This window comes from Grammomys surdaster, unplaced genomic scaffold, assembly GCF_004785775.1.
Source record: "Grammomys surdaster isolate TR1022 unplaced genomic scaffold, NIH_TR_1.0 126109, whole genome shotgun sequence".
Classification (NCBI taxonomy): domain Eukaryota; kingdom Metazoa; phylum Chordata; class Mammalia; order Rodentia; family Muridae; genus Grammomys; species Grammomys surdaster.
Window position 1 is genome coordinate 741,516 of NW_021620917.1, and position 18,443 is coordinate 759,958.

General features: G+C 47.7%; 1 protein-coding gene across 1 annotated transcript; it reads left to right on the forward strand.

Moving 5' to 3' along the window:
* Window positions 1–492: 492 nt before the first annotated feature.
* Tmem130 (transmembrane protein 130) lies at window positions 493–17,606 on the forward strand. Its single transcript, XM_028756011.1, is given in 9 exon segments — window positions 493–577; window positions 2,170–2,475; window positions 5,372–5,531; window positions 6,520–6,686; window positions 8,409–8,493; window positions 10,619–10,821; window positions 16,759–16,871; window positions 17,142–17,162; window positions 17,165–17,606. Coding segments are annotated over 9 exon segments (1,305 nt in total). The 3' UTR covers window positions 17,330–17,606.
* Window positions 17,607–18,443: the final 837 nt, after the last annotated feature.

Below are 18,443 nucleotides of genomic sequence, written 5' to 3' on the forward strand. Positions count from 1 at the left end.
AGGACTCCTCTCCTGGTTTTGCTGAAGACTCCAGTCGGTGCCTTGTGAACTCCCTCAGAGAGGGATCATATCCTTCAGTTATGGGTAACCTCAGTACCTGTGGGGGTGGGGCACACAGAAGGGGTTCAATCAGTAACCCCTTAATGAGCAGTCTCCTGCGACAATGCCAGGTGGACCTTATGCTACATCTTCCGCTCCAGGAGTCACGTGGCTCAGAAGTACCACCAAACAGTTGCCAGTGTGTGTGTGTGTGTGTGTGTGTGTGTGTGTGTATGTGTGTGTTCACGGGTGTGCTCCATGGTGCTTCTGCATGCATGTGCATGCAGGTGAGAGGCTGACCTCGGATGTCTTCCTCAGATTCTCTCCACCTCAGGCACTGCCTCACAGTGACCAATGACAACATATGGTTGGGATTAAACACTTGGAGTTTTGCTTATGTGACCTTGAGACCCGTTTCTTGGTTTTAATTCAATTTAAACAATACAGTAGAGAATGGAGCTTGCTGAGACCATTAGACTGACAGGTCAGTCAGCTCCAGAGAGCCTCCTGTCCCTGCCATCCAACTACAAGGACAGGTGTAAGTCACCATGCCTGGCTTCTTTGTTTGATTTTGGGTTTTTAAGACAGGGTTTCTCTATGTAGCCCTGGTTATCCTGGTGTCCTAGAACTCACCATGAACTCAAGAGATCTGCCTGCCTTTACCTCTGCCTCCTGAGTGCTGGGAGTAAAAGCCTGTGCCACCACTGTCCGGCCATGCCTGGCTTTTAAAGTGGCTCTGAGGAATTGAACTCAGGTTCTCATGCCTCACAGCAAGCACTCTTACCCACTGAGCTGTGTCCCCAGCTCCTTGTTACATGTTAAGCACTTGTCTGTACACAATAGAGACGCATATGACCTTTTTTTTTTTCTGGAAATTACAAGTATGGTGGGCAAGAAGGAGAAATCCTCATTCGGTGTGCTGGTGGGTCAGTGACACTAGTGTTCCCAGACTGTCAGGACATCACTGAGGGCTCAAGGCACAGGAGAACTTCCTGAAAGTCTTACTATGCACCAGGAAGTGGAAAAGGTGTTCTTTTTATTGTTAGATTTGTTTACAGTAGAGTGTTTGCATACCCAGGGATCAAACTCAGGTAGTCAGGCTTGGCAGCAAGTGCCTCCACTGAGCCAGCATATAGGAAAGCTCTGAAGTCAGAGGGCCAAAACATCCTGGGAAGTGGAAATTGTTTCAATTTTTTTTTTTTTTTTTAAAGACAGGGTCTCACTATGTAGCCCTGGCTAGCGTAGAACTTGTTATGTAAACCAAGCTGCCCACAAACTCTCAGAGATCCATTTACCTCAGCCAGTCTTGGAATTGAAAGCGCTTACCACTGTGCTCCTCCTGTAACTACAAGAAGTTAAAGTGGCTGGCTTCCTGGTGGAAGTTTCCAGATGTGAATCTAGACCCCACCCTATTAGATCACCTGCTGGAAGCTTGTCTGGGCAAAAGGGGTGGGGCATACTTAGTCAGGGCCAGGATGGAGCAGAAATCCAGATGACTGCACATGGGACCCCTTGAAATGGGATAGAGTGGAGATGTCAACGAGGTGGGTGTGCCCAGAAAGAGAAAGCCAGAGGCCTGTGACTGAAGCTTGGGACTGCTGGCTTTTATTATTATTATTTCTTTTCTTTTTTCTTTCTTTTTGTTATTTTATTAAAAAAAAACAAACAAAAACAAAAACATCAGGCTTGTATAGCACAGGCTAGCCTATAAAATTCACTATGTAGCTGAGGATGATCTTGAACTACTGGACTTCCCATTTCCACCTTCTGAGTGCTCGGATTATGGATGTGTGCCACCCTGGTTTGTGGAATAAAAGGGATGGAATCCAGAGCTTCATTCACTCCAGGCGAGCACTCTACCTACTAAGCTAGGTCTCCAGCCCCCACCCCAGCCCTGCCCTCCAGCCCAAGCAAGCTCCTTTTATCTTGACAAGTGAAGAGAGGACAAAGGGAGCTCTGAGCAAACAGGAATACTCTATGTGCCTGCTGAAGACTGATCAGTAACCCCACAGCCTTGTTAAACATTTGCGGCTGTGGTGACTGAGAGACAGAACGCTTAACTGATGATTGGAAAGATAGCGGAAGGATCCCTGTCGCCTTCCTGAACCCTGGCCCGCATGTGTCTCCTAGGTGTCTATAATCTTAGTCTTACTACTGATGGTCCTGCTACCGTGGGCACCGAAGTGACCATCTCAGCCAGCCTGGTGGTCAAGGACAATGGCAGCCTGCTCCTGCCTGCAGATACCCACCTCTACCGTTTCCACTGGATCCACACACCTCTGACACTCACTGCCAAGACTGAGAAGAATCTAACCTCCACCATCCGCGTGTTGGGCAGCGTGCCTGGGGACTTCCCAGTCTCTGTCTGGGTCACTGCTGTCGACTGCTGGATGTGCAAGCCGTTAGCCAGGAGTACTCTACTCCTCCCCATTAAAGGTGAGGACTCCGAGGGCCTTTCTTGTTTACCTGTTTGCTTTCAGCTTCTTTCATGTGTACAACCCAGGGAGGGCCTCAAACCCTGGGGAGGGGGTTAGGGGGTTGGGGGGTAAGGGGGGAAGGCAAATGCTTCTGGCTGAGCTGTAATACCAGGCCTGCCTTCAAATCTTGTGCTTGTATGTATTTGTTTACATGTTCTTTTTTTTGTGTGTGTGTGTGTGTGTGCGCGTGCGCGCGCGTGCACACACACATATGCACATACCCATGTGCTTCTATACCAGAAGATAGCCTCTGGGGTTCTTCAGACAGCATCCACATTTTTTTCTTTTTCTTGACAGGACCTCTCACTGGCCTGGAGCTCACTAAGCTGGCTGGCTAGTAAGCCCTAGCACTCACTGAGATTACAAGTGTTAGCCACCATCATTTTGGGTTTTTTTTGTTTTTGTTTTTGTTTTTTTTTTTTGTTTTTTGAGACAGGGTCTCTCTGTGTAGCCCTGGCTGTCCTGGAACTCACACTGTAGACCAGGCTGGCCTCAAACACAGAAATCCACCTGCCTCTGCCTCCCAAGTGCTGGGATTAAAGGCGTGCGCCACCACCACCCAGCTTTAACCACCATCATAATCTAGCTTTAAAAAAAAAAAAATCTGGGTTCTTGGGATCAAATTCAGATTCTCATGCTTTCAAGACGTGAAAAGCACTTCACCAACTGAGCCATTTCCCGTTACCAAGCTCTTCGTGCAGAGAAAACTATCCAGCCTTGACTGTTGACAGTCATCAAATAGATGCGAACCACAGGCATAGATTCTTTCTTAGTTGTTCGTTAAGTTAAAAAGAATTAGAAAATTGGGTTGGCAAGATGGCTCAGCAGGTAAAGGTGCTTGCTTCGAAGCCTGATAACCTGAGTTCGATCTCCAGGACCCACGTGACGGAGAGGATCCACTCCTGCAAGTTATTCTCTGACTTCAACACACACATCATGACATGAGGGCACACAGACAGACAGATGGACACATATACACACACTAAATAAATAGATAAATGTAATCAAAACATTTTATTGAAAATCAAGAAGGGCTGGAGAGTTGGCTCAGTGGTTAAGGGCACTGGTCGTTCTCCAAGACAACCCTGATTCAGTTTCCTGCAGAGCTGCCTGTACTTTAGCCCCAGGTGATTTGATACCCTTTTCTGACCTCCCAAGGCAGCAAGCACACACACAGGCAAAACACTCATAAAAAAAAATAAAAAATAAAGTAAAATAAGGAGCCAGGCCTGGAGAAACAGCTCAGTAGTTAAGGGCACTTGTGGCTCTTGCAGAGGACCAGAGTTCAGATCTTGCAGCCACCTGGGGTTTACAGTGGAAATGAATTTGTATTCAGGAAGTAAGCCTTCATGTAGGCGATGATTTATGCACAAGATAACAATAGCAAAAAACCCAAAGATACAAATAAATCAAACACACAACTCTTAGGGCACTAAAGACACTAATTTGTGTCTTTTTTGTTTTTCAAGACAGGGTTTCCCTGTGTAGCCCTGGCTGTCCTGAAATTCACTTTGTAGACCAGGCTGGTCTCGAACTCAAAGAGATCCACCTGCCTCTGCCTCCCGTGTGCTGGGATTAAAGGTGTGTGACACTGTGCCTAGCAATCTTATGTTCCTTTTGTGGGGGGTGGGAGGAAATCTTTTTATGGAGCCCAGGGTGGCTTTGAACTCAAGAAGGTCCTCCTGCCTCAGCGTCCTCAGTGCTAGGCTTATAGGCATATCCTATGACACACAGCTAATTTATGGAACTATTTCAATTTCTTTTACTACATCTACTTTTTATTTATTTATTTAGTGAGGGTGTATATGCACATGGGTACCTGTGCCGTGGTGTCCATGTGGAGGTCAGAGGACAACTTGCAGGAGTTGATTTTCTCTTTCTACTATGTAGGACCTGGGGATTGAACTCATATCGTCAGCCTTGATGGTAGGTGACTTTACCTATTGAGATGGTAAGAGCCATCTCAATAGCCCCAGTTCATGGAATTGTTAATCATGACCCTTACAGGGAGTTTATAATGCCCTGAGGGAAAATGCGCATGCCTGCAAAATGATACAGACAGTAAAGCAAGCACAGAATTATGTAACTAATCCGGATACGCTGCTAGTGTAAATGGGTGCAGTTGCCATGGAGTCCAGAAGAGGGCACCAGATACCTCAAAGCTACAGCTACAGAGTAGAACGTGCTCTTAACCTTTGAGTTCCAGCTCCACCCCAACCTTTCCCCCCTCCACCTTTGGTGTTGGGGATGGACATCCTGAGTGTTAGGCAACTGCTTCCCTACTGAGCTACATCCCAGCTCCTCCTGTATCCTTTAACTTCTCTCCTCACGCCTTTCAGTGTCTGATTACAGCGTATTGAGTAATTGTTAGGCCCTATTGCTTAGAGCCCAGTAACAACCGCGAAAATAGTCTGTATGTGTTTAATTCTGAGGCAAATTTGTTTGTTTTGAGATGGAGTCCCTTGTTGCCCCAGGCTGACCTCTAACTCATTGTGGAGCCAAGAAGGGCCTTGAACTCTTGATCCTCCTGCCCCAGCCTCCTAGGTACCAGAATTACAAGTGTGGGCATCCTGTCCTGCTTCAGCTTGTGTGTTTCTTCCTAGTGGGTATCCCTGTGAAAGGGAGGTGGGGGCGCGGGCACTGGTTGAGAACGAACACCTGCTGAGAGTCACTGCCAGCAGGGGGCGACTGGGACATCTCAGTGGTGGAGGATCCATGGGGTCTCCCACTGCACACGGTTCTGACGGCTCGAGGAGGCTGAGCCAGGGAGAGGCTGCTCTGCACCAGCCCAAGGTGAACTCAGGCTCTTTCTGCCTTGTGCCTTGGTGAGCTCACTCTCCCTTGGTCTTTTGCAGAGTCCCTTGTGGGAAACATAGTCGTTACCCAAAACACCTCCCTGTCTTGGCCGAAATCCTACATCACCAAGAAAAGTCTTAGACTGTCCTTCCTTCTCCATGACCCAAGTGACTTCTTCAAGTCGGCTTCCTTCTTCTACCGTTGGGACTTTGGAGACGGGTATGCATTTATTCCCCGCCCCCTTCTCTCTCCCTTTCTCCCTTCCTTCCTGCCCCTCCCCTCCAGCCCCCTGCAGTGTCTCTGTGTGTAACCTGAGCTGCCCTAGAGTTCATTAAACGGACCGGGTGCCTCTGGAGGATTAGAGGTGTGGGCCATCATGACCCACACCTCGAATTTACTCATTTACTCATTTATTTATTTATTTATTTATTTATTTATTTATTTATTGAGACAGGGTTTCTCTGTGTAGCCCTGGCTGTCCAGGAACTCACTCTGTAGACCAAGCTAGCCTCGAACTCTCGAACTCAGAAGTGCCTCTGCCTCTCAAGTGCTGGGATTAAAGGCGTGCACCACCACCGCCCTGCCTTGTTTTTTTTTTTCTTTCCTTTGTTTTTTTTTCAAGGTTTGTTTTTCTTTTTAATCATGTGAATGTGTGTACATGTCTGTGTATGTGCACATAAATGCCAGGTGCCCATGGAGGCCAGAAGAGGGTGACAGACGCCCCAGGGTTGGAGTTATAGGTGATTGTGAGCTGCCCACATGGGTTATGGGAACCAGCTGAACGAGGCCCTCTATAGGAGAAGTGTATGGTTCTAACCACTGAGAGGTCTTTCCCGCCCTGAGAAAGAATGAAAGCCCAGTGTGACTGCACAAGTCTGTCACTCCAGAGGTGTGGGCGGGAGCATGCTCATCCTGGACCACAGAGCAAGTCCCAGGCTCATAATACTCTCCCTCAAAAGGCAAAATCACACAGAAACATAGAAAGCTAGAACCGACAAATTCAAATTTAAGAGCTATGAACCTTTGTTTTGATTTTTTGAGACGGGAGCCTGTCTGTATAGCTCAGACTGGTCTTGAACTTAAAATCCTCCTGCCTCAGCTTCCCAAGTCATTACAGGCGTTTCCGTGACACCTTGTTGGAGTCACTTCCGAACTGCCGAGAGGGGAGACAGTGACGTCTCTGTCTCTTCTCTGTGTCATCTCACAGGACCTTGTTGATAACTGACAACTCCGTGGTGTATTACAACTATTCGAGCCCTGGAACCTTCACGGTGAAAGTCAGGGTGGTGGCGGAATGGGAGCAGATAGAGCCAGACACCACGAAGGGCATCATCCAGAAGACCGGCGACTTCTCAGCATCGTTAAATCTGCGGGGTAGGTCTCCTGCCTGATTGGCTCTACTGGAAGAGTCCTAGACAACATTCCTTCCAGATCCAGGTGACTCCAGGCTAGCATCAGGCTACTCTTGAAGGGATGTTCTCATGTCTGCTTCAGAGGCCACAGGCAGCCACTCTCTGGCATTTGAGTTCAGGCCACCCTGCCCCCGGAGCCTGAGCTTGACCAGACACCTGCCACAGGGGAGCTGGTCCTTGATGCTCCTTGTTCCCCAGTCAATACAGTTCAGGTCAAAGCTGGCTATAGAGGGTGGGAAGCCTCTCTCTAACTACCTGGCTCTGGACACTTTCCAGAGATTTCTTTGTATGTGTGTATATGTGGGGGTGACAGTCTGTGCATGATGTGCACATGTACCTGAGCCCATACTTAACATACGTGTACAGCTGGGTATGCCCACGTGTGTATTTGCATGTGGAGGTGGGGGAAACCCTTGAGTTTTTAGATGCCAATCTACCTTTTAAAAATTAATAATTGTTTTTGACAGTGTAGTCCTGACTGGCCTGGAACTCACAGAGAACCCCCTGCCTCTGCCTCCAAGTGCTAGGATAAAAGGGATGAGCCACCTGTCCTGGCTCAACAACATTCTTTGGAAACAAGTGTTTCTTACTGGCCTGGAACTCAGCTAGTGAGCTTGTCTGACTGGCCAGTGACTATCAGGGATCCACACATCTCCACTTTTCCAGCTCTGGGATTTCAAGCAGTTGTCACCGTACCTGGCACGTTACAAAGTGCTGAGGGTGGAATTTACGTCTAGTCTTTACCAACTGTTCTATTTTGATCGCTGTGGCTGAGATAAAAAACACTCACCAAAAGCGACTCGGAGGAGGAAAAGTTTTCTCTGTCTTAGGCTCCAGGTCACAGTTTATCACTGAGAGAAGTCAGGGCAAGAACTCAAGGCTGGAACCTGAAGGCAGAACTGCTTGCTAGTCCACAACACATGACCTGTAACCAGGGAAGCATGTCAGGGAAGTACAGCAGAAACAGTAGAAGACTGCTGCATGTCAGCTCACTCACCACCTCGTGCTCAGCTAGCTTTCCTTTTTTTTTTTTTTTTTTTTTTTTTAGATTATTTATTTATTATATGTGAGTACACTGTAGCTGTCTCCAGACACCCATATGAGGGCATCAGGTCTCATTGCAGATGGTTGTGAGCCACCATGTGGTTGCTGGGATTTGAACTCATGACCTCTAGAAGAGCAGTCAGTGCTCTTAACCGCTGAGCCATCTCACCAGCCCCTCAGCTAGCCTTCCTATACAGCCCAGGGCTGCCTGCCTAGAGAATGGTGCCACCCACAGTGGGCTGGGTCCTCCCACATCAATTAGGAATCAAGATAACCCATCACTGACTTGTTCGTAGGCCAATCTGAATCCAGGCATTTCCTCAGTTGAGACTCTTATCAGGTGACTCTAGGATGTGTCAAGTTGATGGAGTTAACTAATTAGGATACCAGATGAGGTGTCTCTCCAGGCCTTGTGAGGATTTCCTTGCCTTGGTAATGGCTGGTGCTTATCTTGTGGCATAGTCAGTGGCGTAGTGACAGTGGGTGAGAGAATTGGCTCTTGCTTGCTTTTCCAGTTGCCTCCCTCTGAGCCAGCACCAGGAACAGAGGCAAGGACACAGAGGTGGCCATGCAGCCTAAGGGGCTGTGCACCTGTGTCAATCCTCGGCCACTGGATCTAATGGTTCCTCTTTCCTTACAGAGTCACTTCAAGGCATCCAGATTTCGGGGCCCACCCTCATGCAGACATTCCAAAAGCTGACAATGAACCTGAATTTCTTTGGGAGGTGAGTGAACCCCCAGAGTGTTGTATGGGTGTTCTGTGGTCTCTCTATGCTACCAATGATGCCACAGAGCCTTCTCTGTCCCTTGAAGAGCCTAGAGGGAAGATGGTACTATTCTGTACGTACGTTTCAACACTTACATAGATATTATGCCTATGCAAACTCATTTACTAATATAAGGTTTAGTCCCATCCCTTTTAATAGATGCTATTACAAACTGTTTAGGATAATTAAGTATTGCAAATTACTCACGGTCATGTTAGATACTAATCTGGATTATCTCATAAATACACATCCTTAGCTTCATAGATAGTAAGTAGCTGAAGACAGGCAACATTGCTTGTTCAGAGATGCTATGGTAGATGGTGTTCAGAAACCTCAGAGAGCCACAAAACATGGCATTTTAAATTATTTCATTATTAAAGAATCTTTTGACTGAGATGGGTCTGCTCCTGACAGTTCCCCGTTCCGTTTCAAAGAAGACGATGAACGTCAATAACCTCCGTGTGGAGTTGCTTCAACTGTGGCAAGCTAGCCACTGGGGGGGGGGGGAATGCCTTAAATTTATCTGCAGACAATATGTTGTCCAAAAAGGACAAACGGGTGCAGGGAAATTGACTGCCAAGCTTTGTCAAGACAGGGTAAGCTAGTCCTTCATAATTCCTGAGTCACAAAAGGTCTGTCAGATGTTCAGAAGGGTGAAGACAGATGCTCCAAAGGTATAGAGACAGCTTTGGGGACTGTCCAGGCAGTCAGCTGTCTCTGTCATTTATATAATTTCAGAAGCTATGTTCCTGCATTTCTTGCATACTCAGGTAATATTTATTCTTTCTCAGGTCTCAGATGGAGTTATAGACTCACAATGAAGCTGAAGTTGTTTAGGATTTAGGAAGAAATTGATTTAAATGCAGAACCCTGAACTCACCAAGATAGGATAGAAAATAAAACACCTGAGCTGCTGAATACAAATAAACTGGACTTTTAAAATGCATCTCTTAATAATTTTTATAACTTTATCATTGTTCTTACTGTATGTTGTTTATTATTATAAGAGAAAGAGCCGCTAGGCAGTGGTGGTGCACACCTTTAGTCCCAGGACTTGGGAGGCAGAGGCAGGCAGATTTCTGAGTTTGAGGCCAGCCTGGTCTACAGAGTGAGTTCCAGGACAGCCAGGGCTATACAGAGAAACCCTGTCTTGGAAAAGAAAAAAAAAAAAAGAAAGAGAGAAAGAAAAGAAAGAGCCTTTTTTTATTTAGACAAAAAAAAAAAAAAGGGAATTGTTGGGGTTTGGTCTTTTGCTATGTATGGTAATGCTAAATACTGGCCCCCAAGGCCTGGTTGTCCCCAGGGACAAGAGAATCCACACATACTTCAAGTAAATACTATGTGGCCTTGTTCCTTACTTTAAAACGATTGGTTGAATAATGATGCTGACAGCCTATAGGTGGGCAGAAGAGAGATAGGTGGCTTTCAGTTCCCAGGCTTGGGGCCTGAAGCAGGACCACAAAAGAAGAGAAGGTGGTGGAGGGAGGAGTAGCCACCATGGGTTAGCTGATCATGAAAACATGGTCCTGAGGGCCAGCCAATTGGAATTAAGAGCCACCCAGACAGAACACGGTGAGTTAGAACTTGGGACTGTGGATAGGGAAATAGATTCTAATATCTTAGGAGGTAGATATCTGCCCAGCTCTACTGCATAAGGTTTGTTATAAATACAAAAGTTGTATTTATCAGGGAACTGAGTGACCTAAGGCAGGATAGAAACCCCCAGTTGAGGGAGGCATAGCAGAAGGATTTTTCAATGGCGTCCAGTCAGGAAGCAGAGAGTGATGGGTATGGGTGCTTGGCTTGCTCCCGCCTTTTACTAAATCCAGGACTGTAACACACTGAGTGGTGCTCCCTACATTCATGGTGGGTCTTCCCACCTTAATTAACCTAACCTAAAATCCCTGGCACAGACATGGTCTGAGGTTTGTTTCCATGGTGATTCTAAGTCCCACTAAAGTGATAGATGGACTCTGAACCCTCACACGGAACAGGGCAGGCTAGTACCCAGCCTCCCTGGGCTTAGTCTGGGTTCCTGCCCTTTACCGTGTGTTTCTGACAATGTGTATCTGTTCTTCCGTAGCCCACCTCTGCATTTGTGCTGGGGCCTCAAGCCGCAGTGTCTCCCACTGGAGGACAGAGAGTGCCACCCCGTGTTGGTGACCCGGACATCTTTTAACCTGACCCACCTCTTCCAGGACCCCGGGGACTACTGCTTCATCTTCCGTGCTGAGAATGCTATCAGCAAGGCTCACCAGTACCACAGGATTCAGGTGTGGCCCTCCAGTAAGTGACACATGGCCTTCTGTGCAGTGCCATACAGGTATCAAAACCCTGCCGTCACTTCTGGTGACCAGCTGATCACTTGGTAGCTGATCCTGTCAAGGTTGTCAAGACCAACCCCGTCAGCACTGAGGTCGTAAGTAGTTCTCCTGGGTAAAGGAACAATTCACATTTCAATGACCAAATGTCACCACCATCCACACTCTGCCAACCACCACCAGATTCCAACAGTCAACACTCCACCTCTCAGCACAAACTCGAAACTCTGCCGTGATTATTCTGAACACTCTGCCCACCTTAGTACCAACAACAGACTCCACCAATACCATTAATGGGAACTCTACCACTTCAGCCCAACCAACCACCAACTCCACCAGTCCTGTCTCCGGCACTCCATCAACTTCAGCACCAGCACTAAACCCCATCAGGATCATCCGTAACACTCTACCAATCTGGGTACCACTAGCAAACTGCACTGATGCCCTAACACTCTACCGACTTTTATACCACCACCAAATTCCATTAATACCACCACCAACACTTTTTGGGGGTGGTGGCTTGAGACAGGGTCTCACTGTGGAGCCCTGGCTGTCCCGGAACTCACTCTATAGACCAGGCTGGCCTCAAACTCACAGAGATCTGCCTGCTTCTGCCTCCTGAGAGCTGGGATTAAAAGTGTGTGCCACCACTACTTGACCCACCACCAATACTTTACCAACACCAGTGCTACCACCAAATGCCATCGATATCACCCGTACACTCTATGACTTCATTACCTCCACTACATGCTATTTACAATACTCTACCCACCCTGGTACCACCAACAAACTCTGCCAATGTAATTCTTAACACTCTACCAACTATTCAATTCCTGGCACCCACGTGGCAGCTCACAGCTCTCTGGGACTCCAGTTCTCTCTTCTGGATTCATGCAGGCACTGCATGGACATGTTGCACAGGGATAACAACCATATACATAAAAAAAATTAAAAGGGGGGAAGAGGAGGCAGCAGCCTGTGTCTGTCACCCCGGTACTAGGGGCAGGATGTGGAGACTAGAGGATTCCTAGGGCTCCCCAGCATGCCAGTCTAGCCAAACTGGTGAGCTCAGTAAGGAACCTTGTCTAAAGAAACTGAGGTAGAAGCTAGGTGTTGTGGGGCATACCTACAGTTTCAGTGTTTTAGAGGCAGAGGCAGGCAGAGCTTTGTGAGTTCAAAGCAAGCCTAGTTTATGTTGAAGTTCCAGACCAGCCAGGACTACCAAGTAGAACCTTGTCTTAAATGAACAACCCCCAAAAAATGGGCTGACAAGATGGCTCAGGGGGTAAAGCCTGACGATCTGAGTTCTATCCCCAAGAGGGACAGAGGGACATGGTGAGAAGGAGGGAACTAACTCTATAAAATTGTTCTCTGATCTACCTACATGTACACACACACACACACCCCAACAATAAGTAGATAAATAAATAATAAATAAATTTTGGTGGTGGCACACACCTTTAATCCCAGGACTTGGGAGGCAGAGGCAGGCGGATTTCTGAGTTCGAGGCCAGCCTGGTCTACAGAGTGAGTTCCAGGACAGCCAGGACTACACAGAGAAACCTTGTCTCAAAAAACCAAAATAATAATAATAAATAAATGCAATTAAAAAGTAAATCCAAACAAAACGAGCAAACACACCAAAAAAAACAAGGTGGGGGATGTACAGAGCGATATGGGAAGACTCCTGATGCTAACCTCTGACCCCCACAACATGCGTGCACAGGGAGGTACATCTGCACACACACACTCCATGCATATCACCACCTTTTCTCGGGAAGCAGCCTCATGTTGGTGCAGGAAAAGCAATCACCCACAGAGTCAGTGTATTCATATCCCTACTCACTTTCCCTTGGCAGCCTCTCAGGTCAGCATGAGCATCACATAGCTTGGTCAGAGGCAGGATTTGAACCCATGACCACTGACCTCTCTCCACTCCACCATGCTTTCTTTGGGAAGAGCCTTTGTGGGTGAGGCCAGAACCACCATGTGGTGGGAAGTTGAGGTGGAGACACAGCACAGGTTAGAAGGGGGCTGTATTAATTATTTCTACATCATTGTCAACCAAATTCCTGACCAAACAACTGGCATTGTTTTGAGAGGAAGAATTCTGAGAGTTTATCTCATATTTGCTCAGCTCCATGAACATGGGAAAAACATGGATGGTAGTGGGTGACCAAGGAGCTTCTTCACAGTAGATGGGAATCAGAGAAGAAGGCAGCTTACATCATGGCTGGCCGGAAGTAGGCAAAGGAGATACAGGAAGGTGCCAGAACAAAAGACAGCCCTCCTGTCCTTGGTGACTTCACAGCCTACTTCCATCTCTGCTGCTGTGATAAAATCCTGATGAAAAGCAACTTGGGGGCTGGAGAGATGGTTCAACAGTTAAGAGCACTGACTGCTCTTCTAGAGGTCCTGAGTTCAATTCCCAGCAACCACATGGTGGTTCACAACCATCTATAATGGGATCTGATACCCTCTTCTGGTGTGTCTGAAGAGAGTAACAGTGTACTCACATACATAAAATAACTCTTTAAAAAGAAAAGCAAAAAAAAAAAAAAAAAAGAAAAGAAAGAAAAAAGAAAAGCAACTTGGGCAGGAAGGGATTTGTTTGGTTTACACGTCTAGGGTCCATCATTGAGGGAGGTCGTGGCAGGAGCTCAGGCAGCTAGTCAATGCCACATCCACACCCAAGAGCAGAGGCAGAGAATGCTTCCCTCTTACACGGCTTAACATCCCAAACTTGGAAATGGTGCTATCCACATTCAGCACATTCAAGACATAGTGGGCAGGAGAGACCGCTCAGCAGTTAAGAGCACTGACTGCTCTTCCGAGAGGTCATGAGTTCAATTCCCAGCAACCACATGGTGGCTCACAACCATCTGTAATGGGATCTGATGCACTCTTCTGGAGTGTCTGAAGACAGTGACAGTGTACCCACATACATAAAATAAAGAATCAAGACATAGTCAAGCTGTGGGCCAGTCTGATCTAGATTATACTTCAACCGAAACTGTTTCCCCAGGTTATCCATTACATTTTCAAAGCCCTGTAGCCGGCCAGCGGCCACGAGTCAACCGCGTTCTCCTGAAAGGGAGCTAGGAACAAAAGGTGGACGGAGGGCGAGAAAAGATGGAGCTAAGACAAAGTTCTCTGATCAAGGCTCGATGCTTTAATGTTTAGCTCTCAATTTAAAGGGAAAGACCCCGCCTGAACCCTTCCTAGTTTCAGCCAGGAGAGATGGGTGGGATAATCTGTTCTTGGTCCTTGGTTACCGGTCACAGCTGGAGATGTCTCAAGGCAAGCCCAGGGGCAGTTCTTCTTTCAAGTTCCTTGCAGCCAAGGTGGGTAACTCCACCTAGGTCCTTATCATCGCTTGGTCTGTTGTGGTAAACTAGGTCCCTCGGGCTGGTGTGTTCAAGGCCGAGGAAGGGCACAAAGCCCCTCCCTTCTCCCTCGTAACATTTCCCACACAGTTAGAACTCTATCAGGAGATTAACCACAGCACTCAGGAGCTAATCATCCATGGAAACACCCAGAGAGATGCTCTTTTCACATCTTACAATCCAGTCCGATTGACACAATAACTGACCATCACAAGGATTCTTCCCACGTTCATGGTGTAGACTTTGGAAACACAAGATTCACTCTTATCAACCAGTCATTGATGCAGGTCCACACAGCGGGGAGGTGGGGGGGAATTTAACTGCCCCTAAGAAGATACTACTGAATGAAAGCAAAAATAAAATAAGAGGAAGTAGGGGGAAGATTTTTACTACAGATACAAGAGAGAAAGCCGGCAGAGGCAGGACTCTGGGCTGAACATGGGCAGCAGACTAATCCCGACCGTGGAGATAGGAGGAGGGAGAGACAACAAGAAAGGAGAGGGTGACCAAGAGAGGTGGCCTGGGTCAAGAGACCAAGAGACAGGTGTAGCCAAAACGGCTGTTACGTAGGGATTAGGCTGGGGTAAGAGAAGCAGAAGCCCTTGGGAGAGAAAGGTTTAGGGTAGAAGGCAGGGCTAAAAGTGCTGGGAGGAACCACTGGCACTAAGGGATGCTGGGAGGAGCCACAGGTACTGAAGGAGGCTTGTCCCAAGTTTCTTTGAGATTTATTTATTTTATGTATGTGAGTACACTGTCACTCTCTTCAGACACACCAGAAGAGGCCATTGGATCCCCATTACAGATGGTTGTGAGCCAGCAGGTGGTCGCTGGGAATTGAACTCAAGACCTCTAGAAGAGCATTCAGTGCTCTTAACCCCTGAATCATCTCTCCAGTCCCCTTGAATATGCTTTTAACCATTCTCATACTTCATTTATTTTCCTTTGTGCGTGTGGGTGTGTGTGTTAAAGGCCCAGGTAGATCCCTGAGTTTTATATTAAGGATCTTTTGAGGGGCTGGAGAGATGGCTCGTCAGTTACGAGCACTTGTTGCTCTTGTAGAGGACTCAGGCTCAGTTCCCAGCACCCACATGGTGGCTCACAAACATCTGTAACTCCAGTTCCAGGGGATCTGACACCCCTATCTGACCTCGACAGGCACCAGACATATGTGTAGATAGAGGCAAAACAATCACACCCATAAAAAAATAAAAAGAATCACCCTCCCACTGGAGAGGTGGCTCAGGGGTTAGAAGTGCATTCTGCTCTTGCACCCGAGGACCTTAGTTGGGTTCCCAGCACCCACACTGGGATCTCATCACCTCTGTAATTTCAGCTCCAGGGGATCCAATGTACTCTTCTGGCATCCATGGACATTGTGTTACCATGCCCCTGCCCCAACTTAAATATTTATAAAAAATAAAATCTAAGAAGAATCATTCTTGATCACCCTTCCATCTCATTCAATGAGGCAGGCTCTCTCAATCAAACCCTGAGCTTACCAAATATGGCTAGTGTCTGTATCAGTTGGCTCTGGCGATCCTTTCTCCACCTTCCATGGCTGGAATTACAGGTAAGCCACCATGCTCCTCCAGGGGCCTGGACTCTGGTCCTCAGGCTTGTGCAGCAGGTGGTTAAGCACAGGACCATCTCCCCAGCCTCAGTTTCCCTCTTTTTCATTGAGTCCTGGATTTTCCTGTGGACCTGTTTACTGTGTATAGAAGAGAAAATTTTCTCCAGCAGGGTTTGGCTGTGTTCTTTGTCCTGCTTGCTTCCTTAGAGCCAGAATTTTGGGCTGAAGAGACAGCTCAGTCAGTAAGGTGCTTGTCTTGCAAACATGAGGATGTGACTTTGGTCCTCATGTATAAAGCTAGGTAGAGCTAGGAAGTAGAAACAGGCGGATCCTTGGAGCTGAGCAGCCTGGCCAGCCTGATCCCCTTTCAAACAAAAAGTCAAAGGAACCCAAAGAACAACACTAGAAGTTGCCCTGATTTTCATATGCGTACACACCTACATACACGTGGCTGCACACACACACATCTGTGCACCCGTGCAGCTGCACACATAATACATCCACATACTCATAAATACAAGCACGTGTGCACACGCACACTCAACATCAGTAGTTTTTACAAAAAAAAAAACACTTACTGTTTATTTGTTGTGTGTACTTGTTTTTTTTTCTTTTTGTTTTTCTTTTCAAGAGAGGGTTTCTCTGTGTCTAGTCCTGGCTGTCCTGGAACTGGTTCTATTGACCAGGTTGGCCCTGAACTCACAGAGATCTGCCTGCCTCTGCTTCTGAGTGCTGGGATTAAAGGTGTGTGTCACCACCACCTGGCTATTGTGTGTGCCAGGACACATATGTGGAGGCCAGGGGACAATTTCAGTAAGCCAGTTATCTTATTTTATTACCGTGTTCACTCCTGGGATAGAACTCAGGTCCTTAAGCCTGACAGTATCTGCCTTTATTCATGAGCCACCAGCTACCCAGCTCTGTAACCTCCCTCTCTCCCTCCCAGGCTTCCAGCCCTTTGCCTTTGCTTTCCCGTGTGCCACACTGATCACCGTGTTGCTGGTTTTTATCATGTACATGACTGTGCGGAGCGCTACTAACCAGAAGGGCATAGTGGAGGTAGGTGCTCTGTAGGATGGAGGCTAGACTACTGAGCCTTTTCTAGAAGAGGGTATGATGGGCAGACCAGGATGCCTGGAGGGGGTCCTGCTAAATCCTAAGGTTTGGAATGATGCACAGAAGAGACAGGGATAGACTGGTAGGATTGCTGACTCAGCTGTTAACCCATCTGACTCATCTCCTTGCCGCTGAACTCTTGAGCCTGCTGGTGGGCTGGTGGGGAGGCTCCCAGGGGGTGGTAATCGACCCCTGGGGTTTTATTCACCATAGGTGGCAGATTTTGACTTTTCCCCCCCATGTCTTAAAAGAGCCCAGCAGCCACTGGGATCAAGTGTTGCTGCCAGGTGTGCTGCGGCTCGCTCTTTCTGGACAGCCCGTCTGAGTACCTGGAAATCGTCCGCGAGAACCACGGGCTGCTCCCACCCGTCTACAAACCTGTGAAAACTTACAATGTGTGAACTCCCACCCCATACCTCTCAGTATTCACCGATCATCCATTGGGAGCTTTGGGCAGGGTGGCTTATGCTACTGAGCAGGAGGGGTTTACACAGGTGTGACCATTTGCCCAGACTGGTCACTGATCTGTACAGTCCAGCTGACGTCATCTGCCCTTTGTGTCACCTCCCTGCTGTCATCTATTCATCCGTACAGTCTAGTCAGTGCTGTAAGCTGTTCCTAGTCACCCTCTCCCCTTTACCAAGCAGGATTCCGATTTTTAGTGTGTTGTGTTAAGACTCTCCCAAGTGGGTCTGGCTGCCCCTTTGCCCATTGCTTACTGGGGATTCATGAGGCCTCTGGCCATGCAGTTCTGCCCAAGCCAGAAGGAACGAGGAAGGAGGTCACAGATGGTTAAGGATGGATAGTGAAAGATAACACGCTCAGATGGGCACGGAAGATAATACATGGAAGGGCACACATGGCTGTGCACCTCAGATGATTTGCTGTGTATCTGGAAGGCTTGTTGCTGGGATGACTTGAACTAGACCTCAAAGGTGGCGCCCGAGCCCCACCTCGCCTTCTGTCCTTTGTCTCTACAGTTCCGTGACCGGGCCATTCTGTTCCCTGCCTGCTTGCTGGAAGCTGGGTGGAGGATGGGGGCAGAATGTGAGTTTAGAATGCTTTGTAAGTGGACCTTCTTTCATTGAAATCTGTAAGATCAAAGTCCACCAAGGGAAATAGAAAGGTTGAGCTAGTGAGGACTTGGGATAGCAGCCTTGTACTACTGAGTCTTGCTTTGCTGTCTGCACGCTCTCTCCCTCTCCCTCTCCCTTTCTCTCTTTTTCTGTGTGTGTGTGTGAGATGTGACACCTTACCCACTCAGTTACTCCCAAGGTAGCAGAAGAAAAGAGCAGAAGCAGGAGATGCCTTGAAAGACGGTAAGGAGAAGCCTGGTGTGGTGGTGCACACCTTTAGTCCCAGCACCCAGGAGGCAAAGGCAGGTAGATATCAGATCAGAATTCAAGGTTGGCCTGGTCTACATAGTGAGTTCTTGGACATCCAGAGCCACATAGGGAGTTCCTGTCTCGAAGGAAGGAAGGAAGGAAGGAAGGAAGGAAGGAAGGAAGGAAGGAA